Below are 25691 nucleotides of genomic sequence, written 5' to 3' on the forward strand. Positions count from 1 at the left end.
GTTGCTGGACTACAAGTCCGGTTCCCATTCCCCTGCCAAATTAGTTTAAACCCTCCCGAAGAGTACTAGAAAACCTCCCTCCCAGGATATTGGTGCCCCTCTGGTTCAGATGCAACCCGTCCTGCTTGCACAGGTCCCACCTTCCCCAGAATGCGCTCCAATTATCCAAATACCTGAAGCCCTCCCTCCTACACCATTCCTGCGGCCACGTGTTCAACTACACTCTCTCCCTATTCCTAGCCTCGCTATCACGTGGCACCTGCAACAAACCAGAGATAACAACTCTGTCCTGGCTTTTAACTTCCAGCCTAACTCCCTAAACTCGTTTATTACATCCACACCCCGTGGATGTAATAAAAGTCGTTGGTACCAATGTGCACCACGACTTCTGGCTGCTCATCCTCCCCCTTCAGGATCCTGAAGACACGATCAGACACATCCCTGGCCCTGGCACCCGGGAGGCAACATACCTTCCGGGAGCCTCACTCGCGACCACAGAATCTCCGATCTATTCCCCTAACCATTGAGTCGCCTATCATTATTGCTTTTCTATTCTCCCCCCTTCCCTTCTGAGCTCCACAGCCAGACTCAGTGCCAGAGACATGGCCGCTAGGGCCTTCCCCCGGTAGGTCATCCCCCCCCAACAGCATCTAAAACGGTACACTTGTTTTGAAGGGGAACGGCCACGAGGGATCCCTGCACTGTCTGCCCGTTCATTTTCTTTCCCGACTGTAACCCAGCTACTCTTGTCCTGTACCTTGGGTGTGACTACCTCCCTGTAACTCTTCTCTATTACCCCCTTTGCCTCCCGCATGATCCGAAGTTCACCCAACTCCAGCTCCAGTTCCCTAACACGGTCCCTGAGGAGCTGGAGTTGGGTGCACTTCCTGCAGGTATAGTCAGCGGGGACACCGGTGGTATCCCTCACCACCCACATCCTACAAGGTGGAGCATGCAACTGCCCTAGCCTCCATCCCCTCTTACCTTACAGAATATAGCTGCTCTGTGGACTAACTGGAACTCCGCCCTCCGACTCTGCTTCCAGTCAGCTGCACTCTATGTAAATTCCTGGCTCCCTTCACCCTCTTTGAGGAAATGTAGGAAATGAAATGAAAAGGAGCACCTTACTCCCTCCTCACCTAACTCCCACAGTCACCAAACTCTCACTATAGCACCCAAATTTAGCACTCCCTCAGTCACCAAACTCTCACTATAGCACCCAAATTTAGCACTCCCTCAGTCACCAAACTCTCACTATAGCACCCAAATTCAGCACTCAGTGCAAACAAAGTCTGCACTGTAACTAGCTCAGATTTATACTGACTCTAGCTTCTGAAAACTGGCCTAATCCAATTAACTAACTAACAAGATCCAGCTGCAAGTAGTTACAAGTAGAACCTTTGCTTAAAGCTGACTGAAAATTCACCTTCTTCTCAACTAAACAGCAACTTTTAAGTTAATTAACTAAATAAAAGAAAGACTAGACTTTATACAAACAAAAAATAAATCTTTAATATCCCTCAATCACCAAACTCTCACTGTAGCACTTAAATGCACCCAAATTCAGCACTCAGTGCATACATACACACACCACATACATACACACACCACAGACAAACAGAGGAGAGAAGAGGGATATAAAATAATGAGTAAATAGAGTCTTTGTTTCACATGGTTGTTCTAGCATGCTTTCCATTAAGGCTTTCAGTTCAAGGTTTCAGTTTCCAGTCTGTAATGGTCTTCATTGTAGATTTGTTTCAGGTCTCCGCAGTTTCAGAAATACAGCAACTTTTCTGGACAATACACCATAGAGCGACGGGCAGGTCCTTTTTTCCAAGTGCCATGGTCTCCAACTGACTTTTCCCTGGTTCTCTGAAAAATCATCCTTCTCAGGCAGCATCCAATCATTGTCTGTGACCGGGCAGAATACAGCCTTTGGGCCAATTCGTTGGCAACCAGCCAACTAATTGAACAGAGTTTCACAGATCTCTCGGTTGCCAAAAAGTCAGAAATTTTCTGTCCGAAGACGGCACATAATAACTTTTAAGTTCCCCATTTCCCCTGCTCGATTTAAAGATAAGCATCCATGGATCAAAATGATAACAGCAAAAATAAATAAAGAAGAAAAAAGAGAATCAACAGGAAAGGTCCTCACAAGATGGATAGAAAACTGGTTGGCAGACTGGAAACAAAGTGGGAATAAACAGATCTTTTTGCGAATGGCAGGCAGTGAACATAGAACATACAGTGCAGAAGGAGGCCATTCGGCCCATCCGGTCTGCACCGACCCACTTAAGCCCTCACTTCCACCCTATCCCCAAAACAGAATAATCCCTCCTCACCTTTTTGGTCACTAAGGGCAATTTAGCATGGCCAATCCACCTAACCTGCATGTCTTTGGACTGTGGGAGGAAACCGGAGCACCCGGAGGAAACCCACGCAGACACGGGGAGAACGTGCAGACTCCGCACAGACAGTGACCCAGCGGGGAATCGAACCTGTGACCCTGGCGCTATGAAGCCACAGTGCTATCCACTTGTGCTATCGTGCTGCCCAGGCAGTGACTAGTGGGGTACCACAGGGATTGGTCCCAGGACCCCAGCACACAATTTATATCAACGATTTAGATGAGGGAACTAAATGTAATATCTTCAAATTTGCAGATGACAACAAGCTCGGAGGGAGGGTGAGCTCTGAGGAGGATGCAGAGATCCTTCAGTGTGATTTAGACAAGCTAAGTGAGTGGTCACATGAATGGCAGATTCAGTACGATGTGTAAAAACAGGAAGACAGATTGTCAGTCAGCTTTTATTCTGAGATTATGAACACAATTCAGCAACGACCTTGTGCCTGGCACAGATCCAGGCGCAACTAGTGAATGGCATGAGACTCCGCATCAAGCGGTGGGCTGATCACAATCACCCGACTTGCTGTCCAGTGTGATCTGGATCCTACCCTCACTGGGATCTGCATATTTAATTATCTGGACGGCAGATTCACCTGATGCCTGGGACTCAACGGCCGCGCCTGATGCACCTTGTTGGGGTGCCGTTTATTACTGGTCCATTCAAAAGTCAACCAGGCATAACGGCACCTTGGGGGGGGGGGGGTCTCGCAGGCCATTGCAGACCCCTGGGTTGTCGGAGTCCTCCTAGTGAGCCAGAGAAGACACAGCCAGAGTGAGACACAGCTAAGAATGAGTTTGGCAATTTGAAGCTAGGCGGGAATTCGAAGCTTGGGGGGAGGACGTGCTTTTCATCCCTGGTAAGTAGTTTTTCCTTTTTCTTTTTTCTTTTTATTTTCATTGGTATATTTCTTTTTTCTTCGTTTGTTTTTGAACTGTAGTTGTATACTGGCACTCGACGGTGTGCAGAGGAGATTCACTAGGTTAATCCCAGACCTGAAGGGGTTGGATTATGAGGAGAGGTTGAGTAGACTGGGACTGTACTCATTGGAATTTAGAAGGATGAGGGGGGATCTTATAGAAACATTTAAAATTACGAAGGGAATAGATAGGATAGATGCGGGCAGGTTGTTTCCACTGGCGGGTGAAAGCAGAACTAGGGGACATAGCCTCAAAATAAGGGGAAGTAGATTTAGGACTGAGTTTAGGAGGAACCTCAAAATAAGGGGAAGTAGATTTAGGACTGAGTTTAGGAGGAACTTCTTCATCCAAAGGGTTGTGAATCTATGGAATTCCTTGCCCAGTGAAGCAGTTGAGGCTTCTTCATTAAATGTTTTTAAGGTAAAGATAGATAGTTTTTTGAAGAATAAAGGGATTAAGGGTTATGATCTCATTGAATGGTGGAGCAGGCTCGAGGGGCTTATGTTCTAAATGGTAAGCAATGTGGCAGGTTGTTACATGAAGATTTGGGCTCAATGACAAGGAAAATTAGGAGAAAAGTTAAGAGGAAATATAACTTAGGAGAGGTTACTGATCGAGGTGTTAAGATTCAAAACAGAGGTATAAAAGCCAACATAAGTGTACTTTACCTGAACGCTCGTAGTATTCGGAATAAGGTAAATGAGTTGGTGGCGCAAATCATCGTGAATTACTATGATTTAGTGGCCATTACTGAAACATGGTTAAAGGATGGTCACGACTGGGAGTTAAATATCCGAGGGTATCAAACTATTCGGAAGGACAGAGTGGATGGTAAGGGAGGTGGTGTTGCTCTGTTATTTAAGGATGACACCCGGGCAATAGTAAGGGATGACATCGGTGCTATGGAGGATAAGGTGGAATCCATTTGGGTGGAAATCAGGAATAGTAAGGCGAAAAAGTCACTGATAGGAGTGGTCTATTCGCCACCAAATAGTAACATTATGGTGGGGCAGGCAATAAACGAAGAAATAACTGATGCATGTAGAAATGGTACAGCAGTTATCATGGGGGATTTTAATCTACATGTCGATTGGTTTAACCAGGTCGGTCAAGGCAGCCTTGAGGAGGAGTTTATAGAATGTATCTGCGATAGTTTCCCAGAACAGTATGTAATGGAACCTACGAGGGAACAAGCGGACCTAGATCTGGTCCTGTGTAATGAGACAGGATTGATTAATGATCTCATAGTTAGGGATCCTCTCGGAAGGAGCAATCACAATATGGTGGAATTTAAAATACAGATGGAGGGTGAGAAGGTAAAATCAAACACTAGTGTTTAGTGCTTAAACAAAGGAGATTACAATGGGATGAGAGTAGAGCTAGCTAAGGTCGACTGGGAGCAAAGACTTTATGGTGAAACAGTTGAGGAATCCAAACGATTTTTCACAGTGCTCAGCAAAGGTTTATACCAACAAAAAGGAAGGACGGTAGAAAGAGTGAAAATCGACCATGGATATATAAGGAAATAAGGGAGAGTATCAAATTGAAGGAAAAAGCAAACAAAGTAGCAAAGATTAGTGGGAGACTAGAGGACTGGGAAATCTTTAGGGGACAACAGAAAGCTACTAAAAAAGCTATAGCATTGGAGAGGGTACAGAGGAGATTTACAAGGATGTTGCCTGGTATGGAGGGAAGGTCTTATGAGGAAAGGCTGAGGGACTTGAGGCTGTTTTCGTTAGAGAGAAGGTTAAGAGGGGACTTAATTAAGGCATACAAGATGATCAGAGGATTAGATAGGGTGGACATTGAGAGCCTTTTTCCTCGGATGGTGATGTCCAGCACGAGGGGACATAGCTTTAAATTGAGGGGAGATAGATATAGGACAGGTGTCAGAGGTAGGTTCTTTACTCAGAGAGTAGTAAAGGCGTGGAATGCCCTGCCTGCAACAGTCGTGGACTCGCCAACACTAAACGCATTCAAATGGTCATTGGATAGGCATATGGACTATAAGGGAATAGTGTAGAGGGACTTCAGAGGAGTTTCACAGGACGGCGCAACATAGAGGGCCGAAGGGCCTGTACTGCGCTGTAATGTTCTATGTTCTATAAAGAGTAAGATAGAGTATGAGAGTAAACTTGCTCAGAATATAAAAAGAGATAGTAAAAGTTTCCACAAATATATAAAACAAAAAAGAGTGGCTAAGGTAAATATTGGTCCTTTAGGGGATGAGAAGGGAGATTTAATAATGGGAGATGAGGAAATGGCTGAGGAACTGAACAGGTTTTTTGGGTCGGTCTTCACAGTGGAAGACACAAATAATATGCCAGTGACTGATAGAAATGAGGCTATGACAGGTGAGGATCTTGAGATGTTTGCTATCACTAAGGAGGTAGTGATGGGCAAGCTAATGGGGCTAAAGGTAGACAAGTCTCCTGGCCCTGAAGGAATGCATCCGAGAGTGCTGAAAGAGATGGCGAGGGAAATTGCACGAAAATTCACTAGACTCTGGGGTGGTCCCGGCGGATTGGAAATTGGCAAACGTGACACCACTGTTTAAAAAAGGAGGTAGGCAGAAAGTGGGTAATTATAGGCCAGTGAGCTTAACTTCGGTAGTAGGGAAGATGCTGGAATCTATCATCAAGGAAGAAATAGCAAGGCATCTGGATGGAAATTGTCCCATTGGGCAGACGCAGCATGGGTTCATAAAGGGCAGGTCGTGCCTAACTAATTTAGTGGAATTTTTTGAGGACATTACCAGCGCGGTAGATAATGGGGAGCCAATGGATGTGGTATAGCTGGATTTCCAGAAAGCCTTTGACATAAGTTTGCTGCATAAGATAAAGATGCATGGCATTAAGGGTAAAGTAGTAGCATGGATAGAGGATTGGCTAATTAATAGAAAGTAAAGAGTGGGGATTAATGGATATTTCTCTGGTTGGCAATCAGTAGCTAGTGGTGTCCCTCAGGGATCCGTGTTGGGCCCACAATTGTTCACAATTTACATAGATGATTTGGAGCTGGGGACCAAGGGCAATGTGTCCATGTTTGCAGACGACACTAAGATGAGTGGTAAAGCAAAAAGTACAGAGGATACTGGAAGTCTGCAGAGGGATTTGGATAGGTTAAACGAATGGGCTAGGGTCTGGCAGATGGAATACAATGTTGACAAATGTGAGGTTATCCATTTTGGTCGGAATAACAGCAAAAGGGATTGTTATTTAAATGATAAAATATTAAAACATGCTGCTGGCAGAGAGACCTGGGTGTGCTAGTGCAATGAGTCGCAAAAATTTGGTTTACAGGTGCAACAGGTGATTAAGAAGGCAAATGGAATTTTGTCCTTCATTGCTAGAAGGATGGAGTTTAAGACTAGGGAGGTTATGCTGCAATTGTATACGGTGTTAGTGAGGCCACACCTGGAGTATTGTGTTCAGTTTTGGTCCCATTACCCGAGAAAGGACGTACTGGCGCTGGAGGGTGTGCAGAGGAGATTCACTAGGTTAATCCCAGAGTTGAAGGGATTGGATTACAAGGAGAGGTTGAGTAGACTGGGACTGTACTCGTTGCAATTTAGAAGGATGAGGGGGGATCTTATAGAAACATATAAAATTATGAAGGGAATAGATAGGATAGATGCGGGCAGGTTGTTTCAACTGGCGGGTGAAAGCAGAACTAGAGGACATAGCCACAAAATAAGGGGAAGTAGATTTAGGACTGAGTTTAGGAGGAACTTCTTCACCCAAAGGGTTGTGAATCTATGGAATTCCTTGCCCAGTGAAGCAGTTGAAGCTCTTTCATTAAATGTTTTTAAGATAGAGATGGATCGTTTTTTGAAGAATAAAGGGATTAAGGGTTATGGTGTTCGGGCCAGAAAGTGGAGCTGAGTCCACAAAAGATCAGCCATGATCTCATTGAATGGCGGAGCAGGCTCAAGTGGCCAGATGGCCTACTCCTGCTCCTAGTTCTTATGTACCCTGGCTCTTGCCCGAGTGCCTGGGTGGCATGCCAGGATGCCAAGGCACTGCTAGTGGCAGGGAGCCCAGATGTCAGGTTGGCACTGCCAGCGATCAGACTGGGCCTCATCAATTGGAGTGGCGGGTTCCCAGGGTTCTCGACAAGGTTGGGGGGCGTGGCGGTGGGGTTGATAAAATGGGGTGTCTGAAAAGAGGGCGGTGTGGGGAGGAGATCAGAGGTGATCAAAATGGCGCCCTTATCTCCGAACAGCCACTATTACTGTCAAAATCAACTCTTAAGTGCTGCCTTAGCGGGAGAAACTCCCCGTGGCCAAAATAAACTTCTCCCATATTGACTGGGAATCCCTTACAGCCAGGGGCTCGGATAGAGAGCAATTTGTTAATGTGTCCAGGAGGTCCAGGATCCAGTATGTTGACAATCCAACCAGGGTGGGGGCCATACTAGACTCAGTATTGGGGAATGAGCCTGGCCAGGAGATTGATGTTTCAATGGGGGCGCATTTTGGGCTTCGCAACCACAATTTCATAAGATTCTGAATAATCATGGATAAGGACAAGAGTGGCCCGTGGGCGAGGGTGTTTAATTGGGGTGAGGGGGGTGTGAGGGGGAGTGTGGGGGTGTGTGAGGGGGAGTGTGGGGGTGTGTGAGGGGTGAGGGGGTGTGCGAGGGGTGAGGGGGTGTGCGAGGGGTGAGGGGGGTGTGCGAGGGGTGAGGGGGTGTGCGAGGGGGTGTGCGAGGGGGTGTGCGAGGGGGTGTGCGAGGGGGTGTGCGAGGGGGTGTGCGAGGGGGTGTGCGAGGGGGTGTGCGAGGGGGTGTGCGAGGGGTGTGCGAGGGGGTGTGTGAGGGGGTGTGTGAGGGGGGTGGTGTGTGAGGGGGGGTGGTGTGTGAGGGGGGTGGTGTGTGAGGGGGGTGGTGTGTGAGGGGGGTGGTGTGTGAGGGGGGTGGTGTGTGAGGGGGGTGGTGTGTGAGGGGGGTGGTGTGTGAGGGGGGTGGTGTGTGAGGGGGTGGTGTGTGAGGGGGTGTGTGAGGGGGTGTGTGAGGGGGTGTGTGAGGGGGTGTGTGAGGGGTGTGTGAGGGGGTGTGTGAGGGGGTGTGTGAGGGGGTGTGTGAGGGGGTGTGTGAGGGGGTGTGTGAGGGGGTGTGTGAGGGGGTGTGTGAGGGGGTGTGTGAGGGGGTGTGTGAGGGGGTGTGTGAGGGGGTGTGTGAGGGGGTGTGTGAGGGGGTGTGTGAGGGGGGGTGTGAGGGGGGGTGAGGGGGTGTGTGAGGGGGTGTGTGAGGGGGTGTGTGAGGGGGTGTGTGAGGGGGTGTGTGAGGGGGTGTGTGAGGGGGTGTGTGAGGGGGTGTGTGAGGGGGGGTGTGAGGGGGGGGTGAGGGGGTGTGTGAGGGGGTGTGTGAGGGGGTGTGTGAGGGGGTGTGTGAGGGGGTGTGTGAGGGGGTGTGTGAGGGGGTGTGTGAGGGGGTGTGTGAGGGGGTGTGTGAGGGGGTGTGTGAGGGGGTGTGTGAGGGGGTGTGTGAGGGGTGTGTGAGGGGTGTGTGAGGGGTGTGTGAGGGGTGTGTGAGGGGTGTGTGAGGGGTGTGTGAGGGGTGTGTGAGGGTGTGTGAGGGGTGTGTGAGGGGTGTGTGAGAGGGTGTGTGAGAGGGTGTGTGAGAGGGGTGTGTGCGAGGGGGTGTGAGGGGGGTGTGAGGGGGTGTGCGAGGGGGTGTGCGAGGGGGTGTGCGAGGGGTGTGGCGAGGGAGGGGTGTGCGAGGGGTGGGCGAGGGGGTGGGCGAGGGGGGTGGGCGAGGGGGTGGGCGAGGGGTGGGCGAGGGGGCGAGGGGGCTGGGCGAGGGGGCGAGGGGGTGGGCGAGGGGTGAGGGGGTGCGCGAGGGGTGAGGGGTGCGCGAGGGGTGAGGGGTGTGCGCGAGGGGTGAGGGGGTGCGCGAGGGGTGAGGGGGTGCGCGAGGGGTGAGGGGGTGCGCGAGGGGTGAGGGGGTGCGCGAGGGGTGAGGGGGTGCGCGAGGGGTGAGGGGGTGCGCGAGGGGTGAGGGGGGTGCGCGAGGGGTGAGGGTGTTGCGCGAGGGGTGAGGGGTAGTGCGCGAGGGGTGAGGGGGTGCGCGAGGGGTGAGGGGTGTGCGCGAGGGGTGAGGGGTGTGCGCGAGGGTGAGGGGGTGCGCGAGGGGTGAGGGGGTGCGCGAGGGGGGTGCGCGAGGGGGTGCGCGAGGGGGTGCGCGAGGGGGTGCGCGAGGGGGTGCGCGAGGGGGTGCGCGAGGGGGTGCGCGAGGGGGTGTGCGAGGGGGTGTGCGAGGGGGTGTGCGAGGGGGTGTGCGAGGGGGTGTGCGAGGGTGGTGTGCGAGGGGGTGTGCGAGGGGGTGTGTGCGAGGGGGTGTGTGTGCGAGGGGGTGTGCGAGGGGTGAGGGGGTGTGAGGGGTGAGGGTGTGAGGGGTGAGGGGTGAGGGTGTGTGAGGGGGTGTGAGGGGTGAGGGTGTGAGGGTGTGAGGAGTGAGGGGGGTGAGGGTGTGAGGGGTGAGGGTGTGAGGGGTGAGGGGGGTGAGGGTGTGAGGGGTGAGGGTGTGAGGGTGTGAGGGGTGAGGGGGGTGAGGGTGTGAGGGGTGAGGGTGTGAGGGGTGAGGTGTGAGGGGGTGTGTGAGGGGGTGTGTGAGGGGGTGTGTGAGGGTGTGTGTGAGGGTGTGTGTGAGGGTGTGTGTGAGGGTGTGTGAGAGGGTGTGTGAGAGGGGGTGTGTGAGGGGGTGTGTGAGGGGGTGTGTGAGGGGGTGTGTGAGGGGGTGTGTGAGGGGGTGTGTGAGGGGGTGTGTGAGGGGGTGTGTGAGGGGGTGTGTGAGGGGGTGTGTGAGGGGGTGTGTGAGGGGGTGTGTGAGGGGTGAGGGGGTGTGTGAGAGGGTGTGTGAGGGGGTGTGCGAGGGGTGAGGGGGTGTGCGAGGGGTGAGGGTGTGTGTGAGGGGGTGTGTGAGAGGGTGTGTGAGAGGGTGTGCGAGGGGTGAGGGGGTGCGCGAGGGGTGAGGGGGTGTGCGAGGGTGTGAGGGGGTGTGCGAGGGGTGAGGGGGTGTGCGAGGGGTGAGGGGGTGTGCGAGGGGTGAGGGGGGTGTGAGGGTGAGGGTGTGTGTGAGGGGCGAGGGTGTGTGTGAGGGGTGAGGGTGTGAGGGTGTGAGGGGTGACGGTGTGTGTGAGGGGGTGTGTGAGGGTGTGTGTGAAGGGGTGTGTGAGGGTGTGTGTGAGCGGCAGAAGATTTTGGGGGGTTTGAGGAAATACTTTTACCCAGAGGGTGGTGACAGTCTGGGATGTTCTGTTGGGGAGGGTGGTAGAAGGGTGAGGGTGTGTGTGAGGGGGTGTGTGAGGGTGTGTGTTGGGGAGGGTGGTAGAAGGTTGCTTCACATCCTTTAAAAATATTTAAATGAGCCCTTGGCATGTCTTAACATTCGAGCTATGGGCCAAGTGCTGGTAAATAGGATTAGGTAGGGATGTCAGGTGTTTTTCACGTGTCACAGAAACATGGAAAATAGGAGCACGAGGAAGCCATTTGGCCCTTCGAACCCGCTCCGTCGATCGTTATGATCATGGATGATCTCCCAACTCAATAGCTTAATCACGCTTACCCCCATATTCTTTGACTCACTTTGCAATGTTTTGGTCTCAATTACTTCCTGTGGTAACGAATTCCACATGCCGACCACTCTCTGGGTATCTTCAAACTGTGACCCCTGGTTCTGGATAACACCATCGGGAACATTCTTCCTGCATCTAGCCTGTCCAGTCCTAATAGAATTTAATAGCTTTCTGTCACATCCCCCTCATTCTTCTGAACTCCAGTGAATATGATCGTCATCGATTCAATCTCTCCTTGCATGTCAGTCCTGCCATCCCAGGAATCAGTCTGGTAAACCTTCCCTGCACTCCCTCGTGAGTAAGAACATTCTTCCTCCGATAAGGAGACCAAACTGCCACAATACTCCAGGTGCGGCCTCACCAAGGCTCCTGTATAATTGCAGCAAGACATCCCTGCTCCTGTACTCGCATCCTCTCGCTAGGAAGGCCAACATACCATTAGCCTTCTTTACCGCCTGCTGTACCTGCATGTTTACCTTCAGTAACTGGTGTACGAGGACACCCAGATCTCGTTGCAGGTTCCACTCTCCTAATCTATGGCCATTCAGATAATAATCTGCCTTCTCGTTTTTGCTACCAAAATGGACAACCTTGCATTTCTCCAAATTATACTGCATCTACCATTCATTTGCCCACTCACTCAACTTATCCAAATCACACTGAAGGATCTCTGCATCCTCCTCACAGCTCACCCTCCCACACAACTTGGTGTCATCTGCAAACTTGCAGACAATACATTTAGTTCCCTTGTTATAACCTGCTCGATGCTATTGCCTGGGGATAATTGGTTACCCCCCCCCTCCCCCCCGATTTATTTTAGGGTCCAATCAAAAAACAAAAGGAAATTAACTGAGGGACAAATTAAAAGGGACACATCGTACTCAGGAAACTGCCCAAAGTAACAAAGAACAATGGAAAATTATCAACGACAAATAATAATGTGAAAGGAGCGGGTTGATAAAGTAATCCAACCCCTGCGGTGCCCACCAAGCACGGAAGGCCTAGAGTGTGCCCGTGGACACCGCATGCTCCCGTTCCAGGAACACCTGGCCGCGTATGAGGACGTGGAAGAGGGGCAGACAGTCTGGCTGGACGACCCCTCAGTCACCTGCTACCTGGACATATTTAGGTCACGTTTCGCCACGCCGAGGAGCGGGTTCACGAGGTCTTCCGCCTTCCCCGTCCCTCTCCGCACCAGGTGCCCGTAGATCAGGAGCGTGGGGTTGAAGTGCAAAGAAAACTTCAACAACAACGTTGTCAAAAACTGAAAAGGGAGTGCAGCCTGGGACATTCAACATCGACATGGCTTACGGACTCCACAAGACCGCAAAAATGGCAGGGCTCTTGGGGCGTACGTGACCCGATGCAAATGGTGGTTGCTCGTATTGCTGCCTGCATCACCTTCCACCCCAGGTCCCCAAGATTTAATAATAATAATCTTTATTGTCACAATTAGGTTAACATGAACACTGCAATGAAGTTACTGTGAAAATTCCCTAGTCGCCACATTCCGGCGCCTGTTCGGGTACACAGAGGGAGAATTCAGAATGTCCAAATTACCTAACAGCACATCTTTCAGGACTTGTGGGAGGAAACCGGAGCACCCGGATGAAACCCACGCATACACGGGGAGAACGTGCAGAAGCCGCACAGACAGTGACCCAAGCCAGAAGTCCATTTAGGGGGAGGATACCTCTGTTGAGGGACCTCCAGTGGGGACCACCTCTGCTGGACGGCAGCGAGGTACGCCACGCGTGTCTAGACAGTGGGCGAGGGCAAGGAAGTGGAAGGTGTGCAGCAGCAGCCCATACAGGAAACCCCACTGCGTATTTCCGCGAGGCGGCTAGGATTGTGGGACACCAGCCTCCAAGGGAGGTTTCGGCGCTTGTGGCCAATGTGGTTTGGATTGGATTGGATTTGTTTACTGTCACGTGTACAGAGGTACAATGAAAAGTATTGTTCTGCGTGCAGCTCAAACAGATCATTTTGTCCATCAAAAGAAAATACATAATAGGGCATTTATGAAATACACAATGTAAATACAGAGACAGACATCAGGTGAAGCATACGGAGTTCAGTACTACCCAGTAGAGATATGTGAAGAGATCAGATAAGTCCATAAGAGGGTCGTTTGGGAGTCTGGTAACAGTGGGGAAGAAGCTGTTTTTGAATCTGTTTGTGCGTATTCTCAGACTTTTGTATCTCCTGCCTCTCTGTAGTTTCTTGCGGTCTTGGGCCGAGCAGTTGCCATACCAGCTGTAATACAGCCCGATAGGATGCTTTCTATGGTGCATCTGTAAAAGTTGGTAAGAGTCAATGTGAACATGCAGAATTTCCTTCGTTTCCTGAGGTGCTGTTGTGTTTTTTTGGTCGTAGCGTCGACGTGGGTGGACCAGGAAATTGAAGCTGTCAATCATCTCCTCCTCAGCCCTGATGGGGTGTATACAGTACTTTGCTTCCCGAAGTTAATGACCAGCTCTTTAGTTTTGCTGGCATTGAGGGAGAGATTGTTGTCGTTACACCACTCCAAGAGGTTCTCTATCTCCCTCCTGTACTCTGACTCATTGTTCGAGATCCGACTCACTATAGTCATGTCGTCAGCAAACCTGTAGATGGAGTTGGATGTGGAATTCCGTCCGAGCAGAGGTTTGCTTAGATAGAATGCCACCGCACATCTGCGCCGCCTTGAGAGATAGAGTGCCATCAGGCCTGAGCCACTTTGAGGCCTTGGGTGGCATCAGCCACGAGCCGGATGGACACCACTGCGTGCTCGGCAAGCTCGTAGGGCGTCATCCAGCCCATTCCTCTGCCACCAAGCACGTCCCCAATTCTGGACACCCCAGCAGACACAACCTTCCACTTCGCCAGCCACCTAAATAGATATTGCGGAGGTGCGGATTCCACAGCACCGGCTCACTTTCGACAGCCACTGCTCCTGCGGCACGTAGCAACCATGCCTACGGACTTTGAGAAGGTCCAGGTACAAGATGGACAGCGCCTGCAAGTATTTGCGAACCGCGCTGGTCTACGAACAGGAGTTTCATGTCGTAGTTCGGGCCGTGCAGACCTCGTGGAAGAAATACGTTGCCAGGGGCACATCATCGTGGAGGAGGCTCGACGTAGAGACATCGCTGCAAAGCCTGAACACAAAGTCCCCATCCGGGTGCGAAGGCACACCAACGCCTGACTGCCCTCCTCAAGCGGAAGACTCAAGAACTCCGCAGCGACCCAGTGCAACTCAGAAGAACTGGTTAAGATTTCTCTGGATGCCTGTGACAAAGTCAGGCGGTGGATTCAAAGTGACCAGCCGGTACCACAACATGGAGGCTATTAGCTGGTTTACGTCGAGAACCCGACCCCTGCAGGACAGCACTCGGAGCAGTCCACAAACTCACAAAGTTCCACAGTGTGCAGAATCCCGGAAGATGACCACCATTGCATCCACTATCTCTAGAGCCACTTCCTCAAGTATCCTAGGATGTAGATGATCAGGCCCTGGGGATTTATCCACCTTCAACCCCATCAATTGCCCCAACACCATTTCTCTACTGACATTGATCTCCTTAAGTTCTTCCTTCTCACTAAACCCTGCGTTCCCCAACATTTCTGGTATCTGATTTGTGTCCTCATTTGTGAAGACAGAACCAAAGTATGTGTTTAGTTGCTCAGTCATTTCTTTGTCCCCTATTATAAATTCCCCTGTGTCTGACTGTAAGGGACCTACATTTGTCTTCACCAATCATTTTCTTCACATTCCTCTAGAAACCTTTAGTCAGTTTTTATGTCCCTGCAAGCTTCCTCTCGTACTCTCTTTTCTCCTTTTAATCAATCCCTTAATGTTTCTGTGCTGAATTCTAAAGTGCTCCCAATAATAGAATCCCTACAGTGCACATGACCATTCAGCCCATCGAGTCTGCACTGACCCTCTGAAAGAGTACTTCACTCAAGCTCAATCCCCCGCCCTATCCCATTAACCTAACCTACACATCTTTGTGGACACGAAGGGGTAATTGATCATGGCCAATCCACCTAACCTGCACATCTTTGGACTGTGGGAGGAAACTGGAACACCCGGAGGAAACCCACGCACACACGAAGAGAAAGTGCAAACTCCACAGAGTCAGACACCGGAGGTCGGAATTGACCCAGGTCCCTGGCGCTGTGAGGCAGCAGTGCTAATCCTCCCTGATAGCACAATGCAGCCGTGCCGTTTAGGAATACGATGTGGTGATGCCGGCGTTGAACTGGGGTGAGCTCAGTAAGAAGTCTTACAACACCAGGTTAAAGTCCAACACCAGGTTAAAGGCAAATGGAATTTTGTCGTTCATTGCTAGAGGGATGGAGTTTAAGACTAGGGAGTTTATGTTGCAATTGTATAAGGTGTTAGTGCGGCCACACCTGGAGTATTGTGTTCAGTTTTGGTCTCCTTACTTGAGAAAGGACGTACTGGCGCTGGAGTGTGTGCAGAGGAGATTCACTAGGTTAATCCCAGAGCTGAAGGGGTTGGATTATGAGGCGAGGTTGAGTAGACTGGGACTGTACTCGTTGGAATTTAGAAGGATGAGAGGGGATCTTATAGAAACATTTAAAATTATGAAGGGAATAGATAGGATAGATGCGGGCAGATTGTTTCCACTGGCGGGTGAAAGCAGAACTAGGGGACATAGCCTCAAAATAAGGGGAAGTAGATTTAGGACTGAGTTTAGGAGGAACTTCTTCACCCAAAGGGTTGTGAATCTATGGAATTCCTTGCCCAGTGAAGCAGTTGAGGCTCCTTCATTACATGTTTTTAAGGTAAAGATAGATAGTTTTTTGAAGAATAAAGGGATTAAGGGTTATGGTGTTCGGGCCGGAAAGTGGAGCTGAGTCCACAAAAGATCAGCCATGATCTAATTGAATGGCGGAGCAGGCTCGAGGGGCCAGGTGGCCTACTCCTGCTCCTAGTTCTTATGTTTGTTTCAAACACTAGCTTTCGGAGCACTGCTGCTTCCTCAGTGCTCCGAAAGCTAGTGTTTGAAATGAACATGTTGGACTTTAACCAGGTTTAGTAATACAGTCACAAATATTCCAGGTTAATAAATTACCAATTTCAGGGGTGCAAATCTCTCTGACCTTTAGACCTTGTTTTCTATTTTTTCGCCCTCCGCTGCTCCTGGGACCTTCAGCAGCTAAAATATTTGCCAGCTTCCTATCTTCATTTTTTAGCCACTCTTCAAATTTCTTCAACAAGAGCTTGTGATCAGTCGGATCTTGACAATTCACCTGTCAAGGACAAATTGGATTTTGACAAATACGATTTATAGAAGACAAACAGAATACTGCTAGAAATCTGAAATCAAAACTGAAAACATTGGAAATGCTCGGTAACCCGTTTTACCAATTCTGATGAAATTACTAATCTTTACCAATTCTGATGAAAAGCCATCAACCTGAAAGGTTAACTCTTTCACTCTCCACAGATGCTGCCAGTCCTGCTGAGCAGCTCCAACACTTTTGGCTTTGATTGGTATGAAAATCAGCATCGCTGGCATAATTATCAAAATATGGAAGTGAATCTTGAGTGGGCACAAGAGAAGCAAGCTCTGCCGTTAAGACTATTACAACAGGTACATGTGACTACACACCTTCTGCATTGCTACTCAGATGATTTTTAAAAATTCATTCAAGAGATCTGAGCTTCACTAGAAAGGCCAAACTGTTCCAGTACAGCTACAACACTGGCTCTACCTGGCGATGTGAAAATTGCCCAGATCTGTCCTGTACACAAGAAACAGGACAAATCCAACCCAGCCAATTACCGCCCTATCAGTCTGCTCTCCATCATCAGCAAAGTGATGGAAGGAGTCATCAACAGTGCAATCAAGCGGCACTTACTCAGCAATAACCTGCTCACGGAAGCTCAGTTTGGGTTCCGCCAGGGTCACTCAGTTCCTGACCTCATTACAGCCTTGGCTCAAACATGGACAAAAGAGCTGAATGCCAGAGGTGAGGTGTGAGCAACTGCCCTTGACATCAAGGCAGCATTTGACCGAGTATGGCATTAACGAGCCCTAGCTAAACTAGAGTCAATGGGAATCAGGGGGAAACATTGACATTGCTGCCCTGAGCGAGACAGCTGGCAGGTGACAGCCAGCTTAAAGAACAAGGTGGTGGATACACGTTCTTCTGGAAAAGCGAACCAGAAGAACGTCATCTCTACAGGATCGACTTCGCCGTTAAAAAATTAGTTGGTCGGACGTCTCAACGAGCCCCCCTGCAGGGTGAGCGAACTCCTCATGACCCTACAGCTCTCCCTGGCCCAGAAACAGCACATCACAGCCGTCAGTGCCCACGGCCCAACCTTAAATACAGCAGACAAAAAAAAAAGAGACATTCTACTCCAGCCTCGACCAATCGCTGCCCCGCATCCCAAAGGGAGACAAGCTGATTCTCGGCGGTGACTTCAATGCTGGAGTCGGGAAGGATGCAGACGGGAAGGGCGGCACGGTGGTACAGTGGTTAGCACTGCTGCCTCACAGAGTCAGGGAGCTGGGTTCAATAATAGCCTTGCGTGACTGTCTGTATATAGTTTGCACTTCCTCCCTGATTTCCTCCGGGTGCTCCAGTTTCCTCCCACAGTCCAAAGATGGGCAGGTTAGGTGTTTTGGCCATGATACATTGCCTCTTAGTGTCCAACAAGGTTAGGTGGGGTCACTGGGTTACAGGGGTGGGATAGGGGCTAAGATAGGGTGCTCTTTCGGAGGGTGGGTGCAGACTCGATGGGCCGAATGGCCTCCTTCTGCACTGTAGGGTTTCTATGAAACCTTTGGAAAGGCGTGTTAGACAGGGAAGGCAAACAAACACCAATAGAATCCTCCTCCTGACAAAATGTTTAGAACATGACCTGGTCATGAACACCCTAGGTGGGATTCTCCGACCCCCCGCCGGGTGGGAGAATCGCCGGGGGTCGGCGTGAATCCCGCACCCGCCATCCTGCCAATTCACCCACCGCCCCAAAAATCGCCGTGAGTCGCACCCCCCGCCTCGGAGAATGGCGGGGTTCGGCGCGACTCAATGGGCCCCGGGGCTGTCCGGATTCTCCGGCCGGTGATGGGCCGAAGTCCCGCCCATTCGATGGCGGTCCCGCCGGCGTAAATTAGAGTTGGTCCCTTACCGACGGGACCTGGCAGCCTGGGCGGGCTCCGGGATTCTTGGGGGGGTCGCGGGGGGATCTGGCCCCAGGAGGTGCCCCCATAGTGGCCTGGCCCGCAGACGGGGCCCACTGATCCTCGGGCGGGCATATGCTGTGGGGGCACTCTATTCCTTCCGCACCGGAGGCCATGGTCATCCATCGTTCCCGGTGCAGAAGTGATTCCTTGTGCGCATGCGCAGGGATGACGCCAGCACGCGCTGGCGCTCCTGCGCCGACCAGCGAAGGCCCTTCGGCGCCGGTTGATATAGCGCCAGGCCCCTATCCCACCGGCCGACGGGGCGCCAACCACTCCGGGGTGGGCCGAGCCCCTGAAGATGCGGAGGATTCCGCGCCTTTGGGACGGCCTGACGCTGGAGTGGTTCACGCCACTCCGTCCCGCCAGCACCCCCCCGCCCCGCCGGGTACGGGAGAAACCCGTCCCCTGTTCCACCAGAGGGACAAGCACCGGCACCGAATAGCCTTCATCATCATCTGAGCAAGGGACCACAAAGATGTCCGCATCAGCCCCACCTCGACCGGAGCCAACAACCATTGGACTGACCACAGACTAATCCGCTCGACCACCTCCATCATCCTGGCCCCAGCCCACACAGGCTGAAGGAGCTCTGTTGCAGGAGACTCAATATCGCTGGACTCAGAGACTCAGAGAAGAAAGAGCTGCTCAGTCGGTGCCTAACAACTAGCCTGGCGGTAACCAGCAAGCCGGAGCCACAGAAGGTCCACAGCGCCTGCTCAGTCTTAAAAGCCGCCATAGTCAGAACCTGTCAGGAGACTCTCGGGCTCTCAACCAGGAAACACCAAGACTGGTTCGACGGGAACGGTCAGGAGATCCAGCGCAAGGTGTTCCTAAACTGGCAGCTCCACCAAAACGAGTGAGAGGAAACAAACCGACAAGACAACTGAAGGCAGAGGAGTAACAAAGAACCCATGACCTAAAGAACAGATGGTGGGTGGAAAGGGCGCAGGAGACTCAGCAACTCGCCGACAATCACGATGTGAACAGCTTCTTTAGCACAATCAAAACCATCTACGATCCGAGTACTCAGGGTCCCAGGAGAGCGAGAAACGGAGAGGTGCTCATCAAAGACAGAGAGACAGTCAACGCCTGAGCCCGCTGGAGGGAGCACTTCGACAACCTCCTCAACCGTGACACAGCCTTCGACACAAGCGTTCTCGACACCATCCCGCAACACGCTACCCGCCATCATCTCAGCACAACCCCAGCTCGCCGTGAGGTCGACAAAGCCATCCAACAGCTAAAGAACAAGAAGGCCTCGGCACAGATGGAATCCCTGCAGAAGTCCTAAAATGCGACGGAGATTCACTCTTGATAAGAATTCACTGCCTCATCGCACTTGCCTGGAAGAGCATGCTGGATTATCTCAGAGATGTCTTAATTGGGACCATCTTCAAGAAAGGTAACAGTTCCGACTGCGGAAATTAGAGGGGTTTCCCTGCCCTCTGCCAAGGTCATCGTAAGAATGCTCCTCAACCGCCTCCTCCCATGGCTGAAGAGTTTCTCCCTGAGTCTCAGTGCGTTTTCCGCCCATCAGGAGACTCAATCGACAGGATCTTCAGCGCGCAACAAATCCAGGAAAAATGCGGGGAGCAACATCAATCTTTGTACATGGCCTTCTTCGATCACGCAAAGGCCTTCGACTCTGTCAGCCATCAGGGATTGTGGAGCATCCTCCTCACACAGTTCTGCTGCTCGCATGGTAGCACAGTGGTTAGCACAGTTGCTCCACAGCACCAGGGTCCCAGGTTCGATTCCCGCTTGGGTCACTGTCTGTGCGGAGTCTGCACGTTCTCCCCATGTCTGCGTGGGTTTCCTCCGGGTGCTCCGGTTTCTTCCCACAGTCCAAAGTTGTGCAGGTCAGGTGGTTTGGCCATTGTAAATTGCCCTTAGTGAACTTCCAATGGCGGCTATGAGGGAGTAGGCCACACATTTGGTGGCTCCCGTTTCAGTCGGACTTTTGGACCTTTTCCCCTGACGTTTTTGCGCTTTTCAGCACAGAACTGGAAAGCAATAGTACTCAGGCACAGGACCCATACAGAATTGTATGGACCTAAGAAGCCGGAGGGACCATAAACATCAGAAGAAGTGGTCGAGTAAGGGCACAGTGGAGGCTGTGAGAGAGACCAGCATGGCTGGTATTCACAGCAATGAGCCGACAGCCCAGCCCACAATGCAGCAGCTGCTGCAGACTATGCAGGAGGGCCTTTTGGCTTTGAAGCGTGACAACTTGGAGCCGCTTCAGAAGTCGATTGATCAGATGGGAAAAAGGCTGGATGAACTTCGAAATCCGGCATCAACTCCAATGCACCATTGCAGTCTTTGATCGCATGAGCAACCGAGTATTTGAAGACTGAGACCTCAAGTCCAGCACCAAGTTCATGGTGTACAGAGCATCCGGGGTCAACGCCCTCCTGTATGCACCAGAAACATGGACAATGTACAGCAGACACCCCAAATCCCTAGAGATATCACCAACGTTGCCTCCACAAAATCCTGAAAATCCACTGGCAGGACCGGCGTACCAACATGAGCGTCCTCTCCCAGGCCAATATTCCCAGTATCGAGGCACTGGTTACTCTCGACCAGCTGTGATGGGTGAGTAACATTGCCCACATGCCCAACACAAGACTCCCAAAACAAGTGCTCTACTCCGAGCTCCGCAATGGCAAGCGATCACTAGGAGGGCAGGGGAAACGTTACAAGGACACTCTGAAAGCCTCCCGAATGAATAAAACATCCCAGTCAACACATGGGAATCGCTTGCCTTAGAACACATAAATGGAAGAAGCATCCACAAAGGCGGCAATCACCTCGAACGTCACAGGGTGGAGCACGCGGGGGCCAAGCATAAACAGCAGAAAGAGAGTGTCTCACCCACCTCATCAAACACCATCTGCCCAGCCTGTGGCAGAATCTGTGGATCCCAGATCGGACTATTCAGCCCCCGCAGAACCCACCTCCCCAGAGAGGTAGCAAGTCATCCTCAACACTGAGGGACTGCCCAAGAGAGAAGTGATAGATTTTTGATAGACATGGGAGTCAACGGTTATGGGGCAGAAAGGAAAGTGGAGTTGAGACCACAATTTGCAAATGGAGTGCAGTTTCTTTTTTTTTTTAATTTAGTATACCCAATTAATTTTTTCTAATACAGGGGTAATTTAGCGTGGCCAATCCACCTACCCTGCACATCTTTGGGTTGTGGGGGTGAAGCCCACTCAAACACAGGGAGAATGGGCAAACTCCACACGGACAGTGACCCAGAGCCGGGATCGAACCTGGGACCTCGGCGCCATGAGGCTGCAGGGCTAACCTACTGCTCCACCGTGCGGCCCTGGAGTGCAAGTTCTAAGCAGTCAACAGAGTCGTGCTGCACCCAAATCCTATTTCCGATGTATTACCCATCAGCTGCACCCTGTTGCTGACTCTGAATAAGCAGCACAGATCATGCAATCTCCCTCACCGAGTATGGGCTTGTGGTTATTCATTAATATTGACAGCAGCGGGCAGCACGGTGGCCTAGTGGTTAGCACAACCGCCTCACGGCGCTGAGGTCCCAGGTTCGATCCCGGCTCTGGGTCACTGTCCGTGTGGAGTTTGCACATTCTCCCCGTGTCTGCGTGGGTTTCGCCCCCACAACCCAAAAATGTGCAGAGTAGGTGTATTGGCCATGCTAAATTGCCCCTTAATTGGAAAAAATAATTGGATAATCTAAATTTATTTAAAAAAAATAAAAAAAAAATATTGACAGCAGCAATTGTGTAAATACCTGCAACTCCCTCCTTCTCTGTAACAGGCCATCAGTCAGGAATGTCCGTTGCTGAACCGCCTCCTTCAGCTCAGACTCAAAGGCTGCAGCTTGTTCTTCGCCATAGATACTGCGTAACATTCCCTCGAGTCTCTTAAATCTGTCAAGCTGGACTTCCAGCTGGTTACTCCGAACAAGATGGTCCTGAGAGAAAGAAGCAGAGATGAGCTTCCCATCATGTCACACTTTTCTGCCATTATCTTCAGCAACATAGACATAGAACATAGAACGATACAGCGCAGTACAGGCCCTTCGACCATCGATGTTGCACCGACATGGGAAGTCAAAAACTAAAGGCCATCTAACCTACACTATGCCCTTATCATCCATATGCTTATCCAATAAACTTTTAAATGCCCTCAATGTTGGCGAGTTCACTACTGTTGCAGGTAGGGCATTCCACGGCCTCACCACTCTTTGCGTAAAAAACCCACCTCTGACCTCTGTCCTATATCTATTACCCCTCAATTTAAGGCTATGTCCCCTCGTGCTAGTCACCTCCATCCGCGGGAAAAGGCTCTCACTGTCCACCCTATCTAACCCTCTGATCATTTTGTATGCCTCTATTAAGTCACCTCTTAACCTTCTTCTCTCTAACGAAAACAACCTCAAGTCCATCAGCCTTTCCTCATAAGATTTTCCCTCCATACCAGGCAACATCCTGGTAAATCTCCTCTGCACCCGTTCCAAAGCTTCCACGTCCTTCCTATAATGAGGCGACCAGAACTGTACGCAATACTCCAAATGCGGCCGTACTAGAGTTTTGTACAACTGCAACATGACCTCATGGCTCCGGAACTCAATCCCTCTACCAATAAAGGCCAATACACCACAGGCCTTCTTCACAACCCTATCAACCTGGGTGGCAACTTTCAGGGATCTATGTACATGGACACCGAGATCCCTCTGCTCATCCACACTACCAAGAATTTTACCATTAGCCAAATATTCCGCATTCCTGTTATTCTTTCCAAAGTGAATCACCTCACACTTCTCCACATTAAACTCCATTTGCCACCTCTCAGCCCAGCTCTGCAGCTTATCTATGTCCCTCTGTAACCTGCAACATCCTTCCGCACTGCCTACAACTCCACCGACTTTAGTGTCGTCTGCAAATTTACTCACCCATCCTTCTGCGCCCTCCTCTAGGTCATTTATAAAAATGACAAACAGCAACGGCCCCAGAACAGATCCTTGTGGTACGCCACTCGTAACTGAACTCCATTCTGAACATTTCCCATCAACTATCGCTCCCTGTCTTCTTTCAACTAGCCAATTTCTGATCCACATCTCTAAATCACCCTCAATCCCCAGCCTCTGTATTTTCTGCAATAGCCGACCGTGGGGAACCTTATCAAACGCTTTACTGAAATCCATATACACCACGTCAACTGCTCTACCCTCGTCTACCTGTTCAGTCACCTTCTCAAAGAACTCAATAAGGTTTGTGAGGCATGACCTACCCTTCACAAAACCGTGCTGACTATCCCTAATCATATTATTCCTATCTAGATGATTATAAATCGTATATTTTATAATCCTCTCCAAGACTTTACCCACAACAGACGTGAGGCTCACCGGCCTATAGTTACCGGGGTTATCTCTACTCCCCTTCTTGAACAAAGGGACCACATTTGCTATCCTCCAGTCCTCTGGTACTATTCCTGTAGCCAATGATGACATAAAAATCAAAGCCAAAGGCTCAGCAATCTCTTCCCTTGCTTCCCATAGAATCCTAGGATAAATCCCATCAGGCCCCGGGGACTTATCTATTTTCACCTTGTCCAGAATTGCCAACACTTCTTCCCTACGCACCTCAATGCCATCTTAATAGAAATAGAACAGTACAGCACAGAACAGGCCCTTCGGCCCTCGATGTTGTGCCGAGCAATGATCACCCTACTTAAACCCACGTAACCCATATACCCGTAACCCAACAATCCCCCCATTAACCTGACACTACGGGCAATTTAGCATGGCCAATCCACCTAACCCGCACATCTTTGGACTGTGGGAGGAAACCGGAGCACCCGGAGGAAACCCACGCACACACAGGGAGGACGTGCAGACTCCACACAGACAGTGACCCAGCCGGGAATCGAACCTGGGATCCTGGAGCTGTGAAGCATTGATGCTAACCACCATGCTACCGTGAGGCCCTAATTCTAATAGCCTGGGTCTCAGCATTCTCCTCCACAACATTATCTTTTTCCTGAGTGAATACTGACGAAAAGTATTCATTTAGTATCTCGCTTATCTCCTCAGCCTCCACACACAACTTCCCACCACTGTCCTTGACTGGCCCTACTCTTACCCTAGTCATTCTTTTATTCCTGACATACCTATAGAAAGCTTTTGGCTTTTCCTTGATCCTACCTGCCAAAGACTTCTCATGTCCCCTCCTTGCTCGTCTTAGCTCTCTCTTTAGATCCTTCCTCGCTTCCTTGTAACTATCAAGTGCCCCAACTGAAACTTCACTCCTCATCTTCACAAAAGAGCAACGTTTGCTCTTGCCTCGTAATTTCCTCGGAGTTGCAATCAGTGTTAGGTTGGGGGGGTGGGGTCCATCTCCCCCACAAACCCAGCCATCTGGTCAGTCTCCCCAGCACACACCACCCCTCCCCTCACATCCCCCCCCCCACCCCACTTCACCCAGCCATCTGATCAGCCTCTCCCAGATCCGTCAAATCACAATGTCATCTACCTTAATGTTGTGTAGGTGAGTCCTGACCAGCGCTCCATCCTTGGTATCAAGGGATAAGTGTAGTAGGTTTCGAGTGCTGCTCCTCCATTGCTGAAACACTCGTAGCGCCTCCTGAAAGCTGCAGTGCAGACTCACACCAAGCTGGCTGCATCTCTTCCCAATCTGTCCTTTTAATCTGAAACACACAAACTCACGTTTTGTGCCATTAACTCTTTAACAATCACAGTGGGGTAAAGAGAGAGAGGGAGCGAGAAATAAAACTGCTGTAAAGTATTTGCATCTATGCAGTTTTGAGAAAAAGCTATTGGCTATGTGAATGCATCCGCCTGACTGAGAAACTCAATTGATCAACCGCGCTGTCATCGGCACTGAGCATGAGATACAACTAAACGCTGATCTGATATTGCCCTGAGAGCAACATTTGGGCCATCTTTAGCTGATCCAGTGAATTTATTTTTATTTTTTTTAATTTAGTGTCCAATTCATTTTTTTCAATTAAGGGGCAATTTGGCGCGGCCAATCAACCTACCCCACACATCTTTGGGTTGTGGGGCGAAACCCACGCAGACACTGACAGTGACCCAGAGCCGGGTTTGAACCCGGGACCTCGGCGCCGTGAGGCAACCATGCTAACCACTGTGCCACCGTGCTGCCCACTGATCCAGTGAATTGTGCATCAGATGATGTTGGCAGCTTGAGTCAAAACATCACCAGTAAATGTCACAACACGTTGGGTCTGACCAGAGCCTTATGCAGCCTCAGAGATACATCCCTGCTCTTGTATTCCAGCCCTCTCAAGCTGAATGCTGTGATGTGGAGATGCCTCCGTTGGACTGGGGTGGGCACAGTAAAAAGTCTGTGACAACAGATGAACGGACATCGCACGACAACCGCCAGGCGGAAATGTTCCCTTCCAGTCGGGTAACACAAGCAGTCCAGGGCACTCAGCCTCTGATCTTCGGGTAGTGTTCTCCAAGGCGGCCTTCAGGACGTGCGACAACACAGAATCACCGAGCAGAAACTGATAGCCAAGTTCCGCACACATGAGTACGGCCTCAACCGGGACCTAG

General features: G+C 50.8%; 1 protein-coding gene across 4 annotated transcripts in view; it reads right to left on the reverse strand.

The window, feature by feature from the left end:
• syne3 (spectrin repeat containing, nuclear envelope family member 3) overlaps positions 1-25691 on the reverse strand; it is a 130773-nt gene that overhangs the window by 57628 nt on the left and 47454 nt on the right. For all 4 annotated transcript variants that reach the window (XM_038821554.1, XM_038821545.1, XM_038821528.1 and 1 more), the window contains 3 exons: positions 24622-24796; positions 21879-22061; positions 16014-16163 (listed from right to left, as the gene is read on the reverse strand). In XM_038821554.1, the coding sequence (XP_038677482.1) occupies positions 16014-16163; positions 21879-22061; positions 24622-24796 (508 nt within the window). The remainder of the gene's footprint in view (positions 1-16013; positions 16164-21878; positions 22062-24621; positions 24797-25691) is intronic.

This window comes from Scyliorhinus canicula, chromosome 2, assembly GCF_902713615.1.
Source record: "Scyliorhinus canicula chromosome 2, sScyCan1.1, whole genome shotgun sequence".
Classification (NCBI taxonomy): domain Eukaryota; kingdom Metazoa; phylum Chordata; class Chondrichthyes; order Carcharhiniformes; family Scyliorhinidae; genus Scyliorhinus; species Scyliorhinus canicula.